Source organism: Megalops cyprinoides, chromosome 8 (assembly GCF_013368585.1).
Source record: "Megalops cyprinoides isolate fMegCyp1 chromosome 8, fMegCyp1.pri, whole genome shotgun sequence".
NCBI lineage: Eukaryota > Metazoa > Chordata > Actinopteri > Elopiformes > Megalopidae > Megalops > Megalops cyprinoides.
Window position 1 is genome coordinate 2,705,943 of NC_050590.1, and position 17,489 is coordinate 2,723,431.

Below are 17,489 nucleotides of genomic sequence, written 5' to 3' on the forward strand. Positions count from 1 at the left end.
TCTATAGCGACGCGTTATTTTGGGGCCAACTGTGTCTAGCTCCAGACAGATATTAACCGTAGGTGCTAATCAAGGACCAGTTTGCTGTTTATTTTATAATGGTTAAGATAAGAATTCCTGTTAGGAATTCTGGTCCTAGTTCAGCATTTACGGGCAGCTTCTGAAGCCAGCCTGTATTTTGCCATTCACTGTGCACGTGTAAGACAGCAGCATTGGCCATTGGTTTTAGGCAGACCAATCGTGAACTCGTTCACGTGCTATTTCTCGCTTCCCATTGGTTCAAGGTCACAGATCACGTCGGTTAATAAACACCATGCTTCCCCTGCGTGCACCTGCCGTTCTGTCATTGTGAGACTTTTGGCTTTATCGAATCGCACTGTCATCAGGTTCTCGAGTCCCGCCTCGATCTGCGTCACAAGCAAATCCGGCCAATCAACTCACAGCTCGAAGTTTCTGGGTGTTGCCACATTGTTTTCAAGAACTAGCTGTGCTTCAAAGCCTGAAATTGATACAACGTGTTGTAGGTCAACAAGTAAATGGTAGAGTTACAGTAACGCTTGGACTTTGCCCCCCGCCCCCGACTAACTCTCTGGCTAGCCACAGCTAATTTTTGACACAAATATTCAATGTTTCACCACAGCGAGATTACATATAAAGTATACAAAAGACGGGCATTCATTTTCAAGAAGAAAGCAGAAGAACTAGTGTTTTGGATTGGTAGCTAGCGTGTTAGCTAGTCGTTGATCTAGCTAGACAAAGTTAACTATAATCGATGTGAAACCCAAAACGGAGCCCGTTTAGAGTGAGCTAGCTAGCTACGTATTCCGCTGGCAAATAGTTTAGAGCAGGTTAAACTTACTAGCTACTTGCTACTACTTGTCTGTCTGGCTTGTTCAAGACACGAAAAGGATATTCATCTGTCAAAGGTAAGACAATTTACTACTATCCGGATATTATTAGCATCATTGCAGTAACTAGTAGCATTGTTATAACTAGCTAATCTAGCTGTCATGCATGTATCTGTTGTCATCATTGAACTTTGGAGAAGAGATGCAACGTATATTAGTCAGGTGAATAAAGTGTAAAATCTGTGTAAGGAGCATATCTGAATACGTCAAGAAACGATTTATAATTAGAAATACATGACTAAGGCGTTAAGATAAGTTAAAATGATGTATTTGTAATTTATCTCACATGTTATGGCGTCTTAGTATGTAAAATACAGATTAGCTACCTGTCTAGCTAGCTACCTTACGCGTATTGAACATATGCAGTTCTGATGGTTACCAATGTGCAGTTTCAGGTTACGCAACATACCTCAAAATGGTTGACAGAATAACAACGCTGGGTATTGTGTTTGACGACGAACAGAAGAATGGATATTGCAGCGGTGAAGTCTTATCCGGATACGTTTTGCTTGAGGTGTCGGCAGTCACTCAAATTAAGGCGATAAACGTATCGGCCGGAGGGTCTGCGCACGTGAGCTGGAACGAGCGACCACGCGGAGCAACGTCGCCCATCAGTGTCTCCATAGCAACGCCATCCCTGTCACGCGGCGTCAAGGAGGAGGTGGAATACTTTGCTGCCTCCCAAGCCGTCCTAGAAGCAACAGGTGCATTCGCCTAAAACACTGCTTTCATAACCTAACAGATGATAATTAGTGTTTTAATTAGGACAGCGATTTGAAAATAAATCTCTGTTGTGTGGCGTTAACTGGGGGCAAACTGAATTGCATTTATTGAGATATATGCGTTAGATCTGTTTGTATTTCTCTGAATGTGTGTGTGTGTGTGTGTGTGTGTGTGTGTGAGGGGGGGGGGGGGGGGGGGGGTGAAACTTTACGTGTATTTATAGGTGTATTTTATACACTAGGTTTGCCCTTACTCCTACTCATCACAGGTGTGTGGGGGAGAAATGAATTAGGATGTCCTGTGTCGTGAAAGGGTGGATGTTTGTGTGTGGGTGTATGGACTGGGGGGGGAAGCGGTGGGGGTTGCACAACACAACACCACACATCTGATATTTCCCCTTCCTGACAAAAAAAACATGACAAAACATGTCTTTCCGAGAGTGATGTTGCAAGACTGCTTTTTGTTGACGAGGCCAGACGTGACAAACGTGGAATTTTACAGGGACCCCGGGGCTGTTAGCGGGGGGGGGGGGGGGGGGGGGGGTGGCGACACAGCGTGACTTGGTGGAATGCGAGAAAAATATTGCAGGGCCAGGGAAGAGAGTGAGGGTCAGGCCTCCTCATCCTCAGTACAAGTCACAAACAACTAGCTTTATCTTAGCAGACACTCTTGTCCAGCGTGGCCGACACAGCTCATGCCGAACATGTCGTCCATTTGTACAGCTGGATATTTACTGGTGTGAATTCGGTAAAGCTCCTTGTTCAAGGGTGTAGCAGCAGTGCCACATTCGTAATTTGAATCTGTCACCTGCTAGGCGTCTGTTTAACTCTGTGATGGGTACGAGCAAAACAAAGTAAATTTTGCTGCTGTTCTTTTGCTGATGTAGATGGGGGTGTTGGACAGTGCCTGAGTCTTAGCGTGGGCAGACATGAATTCGCCTTCCGGTTTGAGCTCCCACACAGGTAGGTCACTTTAGAAGCAACTCATGAGTGTACAGGTGGAGTTTGTGATCTTGGCATCGGTGTCTGTCTACATTGCCTCAGGTCAAACACCACTATCACAACAGAAAGTATAAGGAGAAGTTCCACAGGATTGAAAAACTTCCATTTGTGTTCTTACTGCACAGCATTTTTTTGCAGTGATTCATTTAAATTTTTCAATGTCTGCTCTTACCTTGAGATGTATGTGAAATCTTTTTTTCTGATTCAGGCAGAAAAACGCTATTGCTAATATTGAGAAATGACACATTGAGGTGGACGTACTCTCCCAAGGTTTTTTTTTGCACTGAAAATCCTCATGGAAAATTCTAAGCCATATGTGCACAAATCAAAGACTTCGGCACGTGCGGTGTTAAACGATAGCGTGTCAGATGGAAGAATTTCAAAGGATAACTAGGTCAACAGTTTGAACATTTCTTTATGGTTGTGATCTAATGCTTTGTAGATTTCATTTAATTTAACAGTGACAGTGGATCTACACAAGAGACGAAGCTTATGGGACACCATGTAGCTTCCTAACAGTCACATGACTGACACAATCCACCTTCAGCTGATGTATGCATGCATTCTGTTTGTGAGGACTTGCCATTGCTGGATGTATGCTTAAAAGCATACAGATCATCCCAATATTTGGTAAATCCCTGTCTGTCTTGTTTCAGGCCCTTGGTCTCCTCTTTCACTGGAAAGTATGGGAGAGTTCAGTACTGGGTGAAGGCGGAGGTGCGGAGGCCGTCCGCCCCAGACCAAAGTGTTTGCAGGGAATTCCCTGTCATCAGCCACATAGATCTCAACTCCCCGTCTCTGCTGGTGAGAGGCCATACAAAATAAATGCAGCACATTACAGAGGGACTCTGCACTGTGGTGTCAGCATTGTAGTCTCTCCGTGTCACAGACTATTCTCAACAGTGGACGGTTGCAGGTCGCCCAGCTGTGGTGCACAGAACTTTCACCCTCTCGGCTCTGTGTGGACATGGGGCTTTGTCTGCCTGTAGAACTTCTTGTCGTCCAGCTGCAATTTTATCTGGGCTGAGGGCAGAGTGTTTGTGTTTGGATGTCAGTCCTTTTCAAGGCTAGGCTGGGCCGGGCCAAAACACAGGCGCGTGAAAGCCAGCAGAGTGTGTGTGTCTCACAGGGGTTTCACAGCACCCTCACTACCCCTGTCGCTCTCTTCCAGTGTCCTGTTTCGACCAACAAGGAGAAGATGATCGGCTGCTGGATTTTTACCTCGGGCCCCATCTCTTTGAGTGTCAACATTGAGAGGAAAGGTTACTGCAATGGTGAGATATGCTACAGAGAACATGCTGTTAACATCACACCATTAATTGGCAATGTGCAAAACCGTGGTTTGTGACCAGATGTCATAGGTTTGAATCCCAGATTGGTGATGCAGTTTAAAACTTCGCTGCCTCTGTAAATGTTCAGTTGCATAAAGGAGGCGCACGTATGAACGTAAACTTAAATGGACTTAATGCACTTTAGTGTAGCTAAGCCCTGTGAGTCACTGTGAAAGTGGCCCACTCCTATGTGAACAAACACTGTTTTAATTTAGCTAAATGACTAATTAGCACGTTAGCACGTTTGGTGTTCCTTTCATTCGGACATCTGTATGACGAGCACTTTATTCCCCTCGCTCATTCTCCCACCAGGAGAGGAGATCCCCATCTTCGCCGAGATTGAGAACTGTTCGTCACGCCTCGTCGTGCCAAAAGCGGCCATTTATCAGACCCAGACCTGCCTGGCCAAAGGCAAAACCAAAACCTACAGGCAAGCTGTGGCGAGCGTGAGAGGCAACCACATCCCCTCGGGCTGCTCCGACAGGTGGAACGGAAAAACGTTAAAGGTCCCGCCCCTCTCCCCTTCCATCCTCAACTCAGCGCTCGTCAGGGTGGAGTACTCTTTAGCAGTAAGCATTGGCAAATTTTCTGCTCTGTCTGCTTAATTCACACCTCAGTGAACAGTATTTAACTGGTTTGCTACGCTGTCTCTTAGTAGGGCTCATAACCGACAGGTTGCTGGCTTGATTCCCTGCTGGGGCACTGCTGTTGTACCATTGGACAAGGTACTTTGCCCAAGATTGCCCGCCCCAGTAAATATTCACCTGCATGAAAGTACTTAACCCACCATTTCCCCATTAAATGGATAACATGGATAAAACTGTAACTTATGGAGGAGTTGTCTGCTGAGCAGCTAAGTGTAAAATAATTACTCAACTTTGCCTGTGCGCAGAACACCATGGGGTTTGCTGTTATACCGTTTAGCGAGGTTTTAGTCTCGGCGAGCAGCTGAACGGCTGGATAATTCGGCCAGCGCTGCGTTTGCGCACGAGGAGCCACGGCAGGCAGTGCCAGGAGCACGCAGATGGCTCTGGAATCACCAGGGCCCTTCCTGCCTCTGTGCTGCTCTCAGCATGTGAGCGGATACTGCCTTGTAAACATCTGACAGGCTGCCTGACATGGAAGCCAATCGGATCAGAGGTGCGAGAGAAGCTGAAAAACCGTGTTGACCTCAGAACTGACTTCACTGACGGTGCCGCAGCTCTTACTTTGACAGCGTCGGCCTGGACCTTGTTTTAGTCGCTTTCAGCAGCAGTACAGGCTAGTTATAAAGGCCATTTCTTCAGGGAGGACTTCTAGTAAGCTTGGAACCTAATTCTCATTTCCCATAGATTGGTGTCTTTTAGACCACTTTGTATTTACACTGTGTAAATACAAGCACTTAACTACTATGTGAATGGAGGCCTTAAATTACAGAGGGCAGCAGTGTGCTGGAGTGGCAAGGAGCAGGGTTCATAACCCAAAGGTTGCCAGTTCAGTTCCCTGCTGGGACACTGCTGTTGTGCCCTTGGGAAAATTACTTCATCTAGCTTTAACATCCATACAGCTTCATACAGCTTCATTAATGGATAACATGTATGAATTAATAAATGGCTCTGGATGATAGCATCTGCTAAGCAACTAAATATAAAATTGTAAATAATTGTAATAATAATAGCGGATAGATGTCAAAAATGTCACAGCGCTTTACAGTGAAGGTACGTTAACTGACATGGAGAGGGCAGGAAGTTTTTGATGCATTAAAATGGGGGATTAGTACATGCTCTAACAGGGCACTAGGGAATCCCTGAACTCTCTTTTTAATAAGTGTCCTGAGATCTTCAGTGAACACAGTGAGCCAGGGCCTCACTCCTACAACACATGCAGTGCCCCTCACCCGCCCACACCAATTTTTTGTGTATCCCTCTATTAGGTTATCATTTTAACTATTTTCCAGCAGCCTTTTACAAACATTCCATTATTGGCATTTAGCAGAGTGACTTACATCAGTTTCAGTTTTTTTATTTATTTTTTTTTTACAATGTTATCCATTTATAAGGCTGGATATTTACTGAGGCAATTGTGGGTTAAGTATGTTGCCCAAGAGTACAGCAGCAGGGGAATTGAACCGGCAGCCTTTTGGTTACAGGTCCTGTTACTTACCGCTATGCTACACTGCCGCCCATTTTGGACCACCTTTTCCCAAAGTCTAGGAATAATTTTCCAGTTTCACCCAACTGGCCTGGGTTTTTTTCCTTTTTTTATTCACTCTAGAAAATGCTCTGTGCTATTTGGAAAGCAGTTTATGACCGTCTTACCGTCTTGGATAACTACTGAACTTGACTTGACCACTTCCAGTAGCAACTTTCTCTGGCAGAAGTGTGATGTAGTGGTAGGGAGCTGGGCTCATAACCTAGTTCAGTTCCCTGCTGGGGTACTGCTGTTGTACAATTGAGGGAGTCTCAGTTAATATCCAGTTGTATAAATGGATAATATTGTATCCTACGTAAGTTGCTCTGGAAAAAGCATGTGGCAAATAATAATGTAACATATAAATTCTGCCTGTTATTCAAGAACCTTAAAAATTACTTCACATGACTTGACCACTTCCGGTATCAACTTCCTCTGACAACAGTGTAGTGTAGTAGTAAGGAGTAGCACTCATAACTTAGTTCAGTTTCCCAGTGGGGCACTGCTGCTGTACCCTTGGGCAAGGTATTCAACCCAGAATTCCCTCAGTAAATACACAGCTGTATAAATGGATAAAAATGTAACCTGTGTTGCTCCGGATATGAGTGTCTGCTAAAGGACAGCAATGCAATGTAAGATCTCCTATCCAAGTCCTATCCATGCCCAGCTGTGCAAAGCTCCAGCCAGCAGGCAGGATGGCACGGCTGATTGAATTGTGAAAGCACTGACACACACTTGCTTCCTGTTTTCTCGGTCTTGAGCTTTTCTTTTTTTCTTTTTTCCTTTCCCTTTTTCTCCTGCCAAGGTGACGGTGCAGATTCCCGGTGCTAAGAAGCTGAGCACGGAGCTGCCCATCGTGATTGGCACCATCCCCTGCGCCGGCCTTGGGGCCCATGGCCGCAGCGGCAGCGGACACTTCAGCCAGGACGTCAGCTGGCTCACGCTGGCGCTGCCCGAGCAGCCTGAAGGTACGCCGCAGTCTGGTCCCGGGTTCCAGGGCGGGGTGCTTAATCCACATTGGTCACGTCCATCTGTGGGTGATGTCATGGGTCTGAGTCCTGACACACTGACACACTTTAGAACAGTACTGCCTCAGTGGTGGCAGAGAAAAAACATGAATGTGTGTGTGTGTGTGTGTGTGTGTGTGTGTGCACACGTAGGCTGTATTTAGTGAATAGCCTATTACATATTCAAGATGGCCTTCCCCGGTAGGCTGCTACTGCGCTTTGAAGTGAAGTTGCAGGGATCGTCCTGTTCCTTGGAAAACAGGGCTGGGTTCTTCTCTGACCCAACACCATCTGTGAGAAGGATGCAGGACAGAGTTGGTGCAAATTCTCTTGTCTTCATCCGTTTCAAGTGACGTCTCCCCTCCTTCCCCCTGCAGCCCCCCCGAACTATGCGGACGTGGTGTCGGAGGAGGAGTTTGAGCAACACACGCCCTCCGCCGTACAATCAGATGAGCTGGAGAGGCAGCTTGGGGGGCCGATCTTTGCATACATCCAGGAATTCCGATTCCAACCTCCCCCTGTGTACTCCGAGGTAAATTATAAATTATAAATAATAATTTAAAAAATATATTTTAGCTCAGTAAATATATTAAAATATATCAATTATTGCTGTTTTGGCATATTGCAATGTATTTCTGATTTGTTTTAATATATTTTAATTATGTTTTCTAGCCCAAGAATATATTTGAAATATATTTCTCAGAATATTACAATATATTTAATTTCCATACAGGTTCCTTATGAGAAAAAAAACGAGGGAAAAACTGTTGCAAATTGTCTGTTTCGATTCAAGCCATTTTTCTGACTGCCTTTCATTCTGTGTTGAGCTCACTGTGTCATTTTACCCTCAGGTCGATCCGTACCCCGTCTAGTGTCCCAAATTACTGTAAGAGGCGCACCCTTCCGCCCCCTGTCAACTGTTCTGCTTCTCTGAGAAGACATTTCAGCTGGCCCATTAACCCAGCGAGGTCAAGCCAAGGCTGCTTTTCGGCGATTCGTCACCCTCGGGATTGTGGTTAATTGCAATGAATGCCGCAAACAGGACCGTGACTGTGGAAAAGCCGGTGTGGACGTCAGGTTTCATTGACGGACTTTAAAGCATTGTCAGTATGACTCGCGTGGAGAAGGATGGCCGAACTGCAAAAGATAGCACACGCGGCAGTCTAAGCACTTTGAATATACACATTGTATGTGAAACTGCGCTGGCCAAAAGTTGAGTATGAATAGCATGATCTAAGTGCTTATCTCAACAATCATGCTATCATAAAAATTGTATTTGCAAGGTAATTGCCCAAACACTTTTTTTGATACAATGATATGGTGGTTCATTAGTTTGCACAATTGAAGTGCCTCAAAATGTTTCTATTCAGTAGAGAAGTTGGATTTTTGTTTTTTATTTATTTTTTTCAGTGTTGAATTGAAATCCAGTGACATTTATGGCACCTCATTTGGAATGTTTAAGGGATGAATCTTGTAAAAACAGCCACGTGCCTTCTGAAACCAAAAGAATTTAAAATGACACGAGACAGTCTTGCATACTCAGGACACAAGAAATCAGGGTGTAGAGGTTGTGGGATGTCTTTGTTCAGAATTTCACTGTCTGGTAGTTTAAAGACAGTATTTTCTAATACTGTACAATCTGACTGCTGCAATATTAATCATGTCACACTTTGCACAGATTTTTTTTGTTGTTTGAAAAGTATGAAAATCATTCCCATTTTGTGTCAACTGCTGTTGACAGTAGTGTCAAAAGAAGAAAAAAAGTTTACACATTGGATGTGAAGATCAGTCTCTGGGGGTCCAAGCTGCCATGAAACAATGTTTCACACAGTAGCTGTTTCATTAGCATTCAGATTAGCCTTGCATGTATGTGACAACAAAAGCAGGTTTGAAAAGGCTGGTAAACCTGAATTTAAGTTCGACGTATTTAGCACTATACGTCAATAGTGCCATATTGGCTAATGAATTGGACGTTTCATATGGTCAGAACAACACTTTTGGAAAATACTTGTCCATATCTGTCTTAAGCTTAATGGTATTTACTGCCAGTTAGAAGCGCCAAAGCACTGTTTTACTGTGGAATGAAGTGTGTCTCTGTGATCTGCGTGAGCCAACATATGCATTGCCAACTCGTGAGATATGGGAGCTTGGATGAGTTTGAATGAATGCTGCCTGTCTGTTGCAACATGCACAGAATATTAAAAGGAAAATGTGCCTGCTAAGCTGCTCAGTACAAGGCATGCCTTAGGTGGTGTTAATTGATATCTTTCCCGGGTATTTTAACATTAGTGCCGTTGAGTTAACTTCCAGGTGTTCTGAAATGTCATCAAAGTGAGGTTAAAAATAATAGATTTTCAGTGATAATCCATTCAATTTCTAATGGTGTTAAAAAAATAAAAGTAGAAATAGCATATTGTTATTTGTACACTTTTTTATGTATGTGTTTGTTTTGTAAATAAAAATGTGAATAAATATTTTGACTACTGTACACTGCATCCTCACTGTGAAATGACAGGATATTGTCGATATATATATATATGATATATTGATATATGTCAGCATGAAATGTATCAGTCCCGTCAGCACTATCAGCGTTATTGTGAAGAGTACCATGCAAAGTCGTATCTTATAATGAGCAACATTGGACCAGCTATTCATTTTAATATGTAGTTTGGTACTGCCAAGAGTATCAAAGTTAAATTGAGGCCTTGGTCCAGATTTAGTTCAAACACGCTGCACTTTTACCTGAGCTCCTAAAAACAAATGAAAGAAATAAGAATGTTTTTGTTCAAATGAAATTGACAAAAATGTTCAAAAGAAAAGACAGGCTAATAAGAAATGAGTATGATCTGCCTAGTCATACCTTAATCCCTACAAGCTTGAAAGAGAAGTCTGGGAGAGCAAAGATTTTCCTTTCAGTTCTACTGATCAGTAATTCACAATAAAAATTACATGAGTGCTTAGATCTGTTATGAAGCTTTGTGATTATATCAGATCATGAAAGCTGACTTTATTAGCACTGTATTTGCATAAAATATTAAGGTGACTTTGAGATCAGCCCAGGGGGTACCACAATTGAAATGATGAAAAAGGATAAAGATGTATCACGTACAGAGCTTGACAACACTTGGCTTAGTGCAGGGGTGTCCAAACCTCTCCTGGAGGGCCACTTGTCCTGCATGTTTTAGATCTCTCCCTGCTCCAACACAACTGATTCAAATGATCAATTCGTAACGAACTCCTGAAGCTACTGAATAACAAACTGATCATTTGAATCAGCTGTGTTGGAGCAGGGAGAGATCTAAAACATGCAGGACAAGGGGTCCTCCAGGAGAGGTTTGGACACCCCTGGCTTAGTGTGATGGATTCAACTGCCATTTATGTAACGTGATGTGTCCTGTAGACTGGACTACGCACATTTAGTTCTTGGGAACTGTGTGGGTGCTGATGTACTGTACACCGCACACTTTTACTGCGTCATCCCTGGCGGCCTGTCACATTTCGGAAAGTTTCGGAAGGTTTGTTCTGCCGGCTCTGTGATCGGCTACCTGCCCTGCCCTGGGACCCTGGTCTCAGCCCTGGAGGTAAACAGCCACATTAATCACTGTCAGAGATGGCAGGAATGCACGGTGCGGACAGCCGTGGCGGCGTACTGCGCAGACCCTGCAGGAGAGGCTGGGGGGGCTGTAGGTAAAAGGTTACGCTGCAGGATCTAGCTGCAGGAGACCCGGTCATGCAGCACTCCACTCCGCTGGTTTCATTTGAATGCAGAGGGTTTCTGAGCTGGCGTGGTTTAGGTCATGGTCTAAATCAGATTATGGTCTAGGGAAGGGGATATAGCTTAACACAGAACAGTACCCTTTGCCATGACGTTGCACAGTAAGAAGTGAAGGGACCAAAAACATAACAACAACAATAATAATAATAATAATAATAATAATAATAATAATAATCAGCTCAAAATGCATGTAAAAACAATGCAAAGAAACAGAAAAATGTAAGGTAATGAACTAAATTGACTCCTTAAAGATGATGGAAGTCATTAAGAACTATCTTAAAATAATTTAAGGAGATTAAAGGTGGTGGTGGAATGTAAAAAAAAGTGAACATCAGCTCACAGTGGTTGGCCCCTCATTCAAGTTTTGGTTTTAGTTTTCTTTTAAGTTTGTAGTTTACAGCTGGAGAGATTCCTAAGTGTTTAGAAGTCAGTTGCCACTCTGGAACTCTTTCAAACCTTTGCTCCAAAATCAACAAATAACTTGAATCCAAATCCAGTCATTTGTGGCAGAAATTCATTACAAGCTCATAAATCATGGATAATTACAAGTCCTTAAGCTTTTATTTGGTGTAGCAGTAGTTACAATTATATTATCATAGTGTGCTGTAGAGTATGTCAGAGGAGAAATACAGGAAAGTTTTTGGGCCCAAAAGATTGTTGTACCCTTTGGCAAGATATCTAACCCAGAACTTCCTCAGTAAATATCTGGCTGTATCAGTGGATAACATGTAAAAAATATAACCTATGTAAGTATCTCAGGATAAAAGTGTCTGCTAAAATGACAATAATGCAAAGTATAGTGGTAAAGCTCTTTGGCTTGTAGTGTGAGGAAGGGGTCACATCTTGCCATGGGCCAAGGTTGTTGACTCCCCCATTGGACATCATCCATGGGAGTAGAGATACGGAGGAGATGGGGGGAGGAGGGATGATATGTAAAGCAGGTGGTGAGTGGGTTTTTTTTTTTTTGGATGGGATGTGTTTTTAAATCACATACGGAATGTCTAAAAGTTCTCCCAAATCTCTGTGTAGAACTTGTTACATATAACAGTAGTAGAGTCTCATTTTAGGCTGTTAGGGCCAGGAATGAATGGACCAGAGGCAGGCAAAAGATAGGAAGGTAAGATCTGAGATAAGGCCTCTTCACAGCTGGTGCTTGATGGACTGGAGGCAGGGCCAATAAGCACTAACCTGTCTGACCACCTGCCCACCCCCATCACTGATCACACAGGCTCCAGCTACGCAACGCGGCAGTCACAGACAGCAACGATGTCACTCCGTGTAGATCAGGCTGGCCCTCACGGAGCCACACAGCTGATCGCCGTCTGCTCAGACTCAGAGAAGAGTGCTGAAAGGGCCTGCTATACAGCCGGCACTCAGATCCTTCCAAACAGCACAGTCTTTCGTCCAGCAAATTTCATTACCGTGACAGCAGGCACGTCACTGCACGTAGCTGTCAGGTGGGGCCCGGGCGGGAGAAGGGGCATCCAGTCGGACGACGTCGCTCTGGAGATGAGTTCTGGCACCGTGGGGTGTTCAATGGGGAGGAGAGGGGAGATCTGCTCCACTCCTGGCAGCCAGGCTTGCAATTAGCAGTGTCGAGAAGGAGCTAAGGTGGTTATGCTGTCACGCGAGATCTGGCACAGACATACTCTGGGACACGGGTGTGACATATCCTGCTAGAGGGATGATTAGCAGGGGGAAGTGTGGCCCCCTTTCCCTCCAGCACAGTCCTAAATGTGACATAATACAGCCCCCAGGGAGGAAGAGCAGGGCAAATCAGATCACATCAACTTCCTGTATGTAAGCACACTGCAAAGGTGACATCCAATTAAAGCAAACATGGTCCCTCAAACCCTCTTTACTGAAGGTACAGGTACAGTCCCCCTTACAGTAAACCACATACCACACACCTACACACAAAACTTCATATAAGATCATATAATAATACAACTATATAATTAATAACAATTCTATATCAAAAAAACTTCAGTGGAGCTTGTTTCACTTGGCCACTTGTCACCTCTACCTTCAATGTCAGGTAGAGGTGACATTGGAGGTACAGGTGAAGAAGACTAAGCCAAATAAGCTCTGTTAAAGTATTTTTGATGCATGCTGTAAAGACCAGGATGGCTCACAGTTCACGTTCTGGGCTCGAACAATGTGCTTAACCTAAATTGTTTCAGTAAATAGCCTGCTATGCGGGTACATGGTAATAAACATGTTTTTTTTTCACATTTTGTTGCTTAGATCCTTTTATCCAGAGCAATGTAAGGATGAGTGCATTTTCATTGCTGATATCCAGTAGACGCTTATATCCAGAGTGATTCCAGACATCAAGCACAAAGAGCATCCAGCAAAACAAAGCAAAAAATTACGCAGACGTGGACACCACCATCCACACACAAACAATCGCCAGTGTCAAAAACAAGGCCTAATGCAGTCCCACAAATAAAACGTATATTTTTAAAATAAATACATATGTAAATGAGAGAGAACAATATCAACCAAATAAAGGGGATTTTGGCCCTCTTTAAAAAAAAAAAATACAAATCAATTTATGTCAAATGCATATTACTGTCACAATCACAAAAACTTCAGCCCTGTGTAAAGAGGGTCATTTCCTCTCTTCCTGTCCCCTCTATCTGCCTCTGGCTCTCTTCGCGTGTACTTTGAGCCGAGCAGTTCTCAGCTTGCTGACGTGCCTGACCGCATGTCCAGCAGCAGGGCGATACTGCACCAACCCCCCCCCCCCTCCCCCCCTCCCCCACTCCCATTCCCCTCTCACTCTGTCCTGGCACTCCATCTGTGGTGGGAGGGGGTCATCTTCTTCTCTGGCTGGAAACTGGCAACCCCTGTGGAAAATCCTGCTGTGTCTCTGTTTACAAAGCTGCGTGTAAACTTTCCCCTCCTTTGCCTGTTTGTTTGCCCTGTAGCGAACAGAATTCAGAAAGCCACAGGAGCGGGCTCTGTGGGAAAGATCACACCAGGGACAGAGTTCACTGTAAAGATGGAACTTCACACAGAGTGCAGTATTTGTGTGGTGGTGTAACCTTGTGAGAGCTGGGCATTTTAAGGTCAAATTTTAAACAGATCCAGGGGTCTCTCCATTAAGTGACCCATTACATTCTTCAGACCAGGAAATCTGCTATTGTTTATGAAAGTATATCAGCACAGAGCCGCACAGATGTCTGTTTTTCCAGAAAGGCTGTGTGTTTTCAGAAGTCTCCCACCTGTTCGCTGTTATCGGAAACATACTTGCTTTCTGCTGAGACATTGTGGTTGGGACGTTACACTGACGGCTCTACACACCGCGGTCATTAAGGATCCTGAGTACTTACTAAAAAGAGGCTTTTCCTTGGTGTCTTGCCCAAATTCTTAATCTGGCCTTCTAAATCATGTAATGTTCCTCTGGAACTGGTAGTTGCGGTCACCTGAGACCTCCTCAAAAATATCATTCCGCAGGCTCTACCCTGGAAATAGAGGCCCGTCTAAAAACAAGATCAAGTCAGCCGTCTGTGTCATGCAGTCATGGAGTCACCGGATTTCATGTTATTTACAGATCACATCCAGGAATCCATTCAGAGTGACTCCATCGTATCACCTTGATAAACAGCTCTGTAGTTTGCATGGCAGTCTTCACACATTGTACACATTCATCTTTAACAATGAAGCATCTGTCTAACACCCAGCTATAAAGAGAAGGGATATGGTGTGTGGTCAGACACCTCTTTCAATGCCAAAATTTCACACTGAGGGTCTTAGGGGTTAATTAGGAGGCATGGACCCCACAAAACCCCCTTTCTGCAATACACCTTTGAGACAAAGGGGTTTTGTTCAGATTTCCAGAACAGATTTGGTAAAAGTTAATATGGGTCAATTAGCATTCAGCGTGACAGGGCTTGGTGAGGTTAGCATTGATTGACTCTGCAATTGTATACCAGAAACTACATTCATTTTGGAACCAAAGGAGGCTTTTTGAAATGCAGAGGCCTCGTGACTTTTTCAAAACATATATTTGTCATTTAGCAAATGCTCTTGGCCAGATACTGTATGTTACAATTATATCCCTTTGTACAGCTAGACTGAGGCAACTGGGCGTTGAGTCCCTTGCCCCAGCTGAGAACTGGATCAGCAACCTTTCAGTTATGAGCCCTGCACCATACCACACACACTGATGCCACTGGTTGCGATAAGGCTACGTGTTCAAATGCCAGGTGATGCTCAAATGTAGGCATGTAAAATGAATTGTTTCAGTGATCTATCTAACGAAACAATCCAACTAATCCTATTTGATGTTGTGTAAAAAAACATGAGATGTCTTATATGATAGTGTCTACTAGGCAAATTTGAACTTTTGAAGACACTTTCTGTGGACGGTTTCCTAGGGGGTCAAGGTGTTAGTTATTCAGCTTGTTATGAACCAACAAAAGCAGGGAAGAAGGTCTAAGAGGAGAGCCACAGAGATCCGTCGCAGACAAATGCGCATGCCTTCACGGTGAATATTTAAAAACCACAGCTATTGTTTCTGCGATTTCTCTTTAAAGAAGCTATGAACGTGCAACATTTATCGCGGTTTTGCGTTACTCGAGACCTGGCTACTTCCCGGCAGCTGCTGCTCTGGAAAACGCGTCACGACAACAGCAGAAAATGCGAGATTAGACCACGGAGGACAGAACCAGGCTGTCAGCAGCCAGAGACTCTTCTCCCCACTCACAACATCCTCTCAGCTGGCAGCGGAGTTATGGAGAGGATGTGGGTATTACTCTGGAGTCAGCCGGTCTGACATTCAAAAGCCATCACTCTGCGATTTTTTATCAGCCCTTTGAGGGAAAACACTTGATAAATTTGTCCTCAGACGTTGTTCTAGCATTGTACTGTTGAGCTGCGTGTTTTTCTCACTCATAATATTGGCGGAAATGACTAATTCCTCATCTGGCTTTAACGATATAAATTGCTGCCTGGTAAAACTCCAGTCTGGGTGTGACAGTGTCGTGGGAGCCAAACTGGTTTTATGAGGGAACCTGCACGTCTGTTAATTAATCTATGGAATGCTTTCCTATTACTCTCCCAGAGAATCGTCCTTCTCCACCTATTGGCAATATTAGATGCGTAAAGACACGGCACATGCCTGTGTAATTAGAGAGAGAGGAAACTTTCCTGCCTTTCCTCCGCAACGACAGGCACTCGTCACGTTTTCAGGACGTGTTCCCGCTCGCCCGGCTCCTCCGCTGATTTCGTCACCACCCCGCCACCGCTCTGGACGCGGTCCATGATGCGTCTGTTATTAATTCTTTCACTGACTGTCTGTTCCTGATCTCCGCTAGTTTAATGTATTTCGAATTGAAAACAAAGAAAATAAAACACTAGACAAGTCTGCCATCTACTGGTGAGAAGTATGTACTGGAACGTATTTCTCCCTTATGATAAAGCCGCGGTTCACTCAACGTTGCCATCCCTTCCATTGTCCAGCACTTGAGAATCTTCAAAGAACCGTTACTCTGTAATTACAATGGAGTGCAACTACAGTGCAAATACAGGTGTTATATTATGTTTAGCAAACGCCATATGTCCAGAATTACGTTCAGAAGTAAGTCAAATTTAAACACATATAACAGACATTTTTTAATCAGCCTTTAATATGCTTACATTTATTTAGCAAAGTTCTCCAGCATGTCATTTACACTAAATTTACACGATACCGGTAGACCTTTTCTGTCGCAGTGCGCTGACACAAGCCGGTAATCGGTGCTGCTAAGTAAAGGTGTCCGGTCTGCGCTTTGTTCCTACAGTTCGCCTCTCAGGTGAACGCCAAGAAACGCGACTGTTGATTTCCCTCCCGTTCCCGCTTGTCAGTCTCCCAATACCTGCTTTAATTGAGTGATAAACCTGAGCTCGACAGAGGAGACGGACCTCATCGCCCCGAGGCAGTCTTGCTCTCCTGGAAAGGTAAAAAAAAAAAAAAAAAAAACTAAATGTTTGCGTTTAATCTCTTTCCCCAAAGTCGAAACTCCGCGGGATTATTTCCGCAAATCTCCCCTCGGCTTTGAAACGGAAACTAATTAGCACAAGTTCACGGGTGTTTGGAAAGTTATTTTTTCATCCTCGTTATACCTGCTTCTATGCGCCTTTATCAAAGGAGCGGTTTTCCTTACCACGCGGGTGGGGCTTCTCACGCGGGAGACGGCTCCTCGCTCAACGGTCCGCCCTGCGAATCAAACCTGCAGCACCAGGCTCAGCTGTGTGGCCCTCAAATGTTAATTTCCTATTCTTTACCGCCCGGAGCCTCCACATATTAGTACCCACCTACACCTTTAAAGACCTGCATGCTGAGACACCTCAGGTTTTAGAGAATATTTAATAATCTTCTAAAGGTTTTGTATTATGCTGCGGGTAAAGAGGCCCTCAGTGTTAATCTCTGATTTTGCTGATTTTCATAACAGTGGTTACTTCGAACCTCAGCTTCTGACAGATCAGCGGAACCCAGTGTGAACAATAGAGGGATTCACATATGACAGAATTTTTTTTTTTTTATAGGCTTGGCTGCAAGTCAACAAATATGACCAAAATTTTTT

The 17,489-nt window shown here is 44.1% G+C and overlaps 1 protein-coding gene across 1 annotated transcript; it reads left to right on the forward strand.

Annotated features, from left to right (window-relative positions):
* Positions 1-475: 475 nt before the first annotated feature.
* On the forward strand, positions 476-9,534 carry LOC118782177 (arrestin domain-containing protein 4-like). The gene is made up of 9 exons (XM_036535471.1): positions 476-926; positions 1,298-1,612; positions 2,518-2,593; positions 3,289-3,436; positions 3,804-3,906; positions 4,276-4,532; positions 6,938-7,100; positions 7,517-7,671; positions 7,991-9,534. Exons 2-9 carry the CDS (start codon positions 1,324-1,326, stop codon positions 8,009-8,011), a joined length of 1,212 nt encoding a protein of 403 aa, XP_036391364.1. The 5' UTR covers positions 476-926; positions 1,298-1,323; the 3' UTR covers positions 8,012-9,534.
* Positions 9,535-17,489: the final 7,955 nt, after the last annotated feature.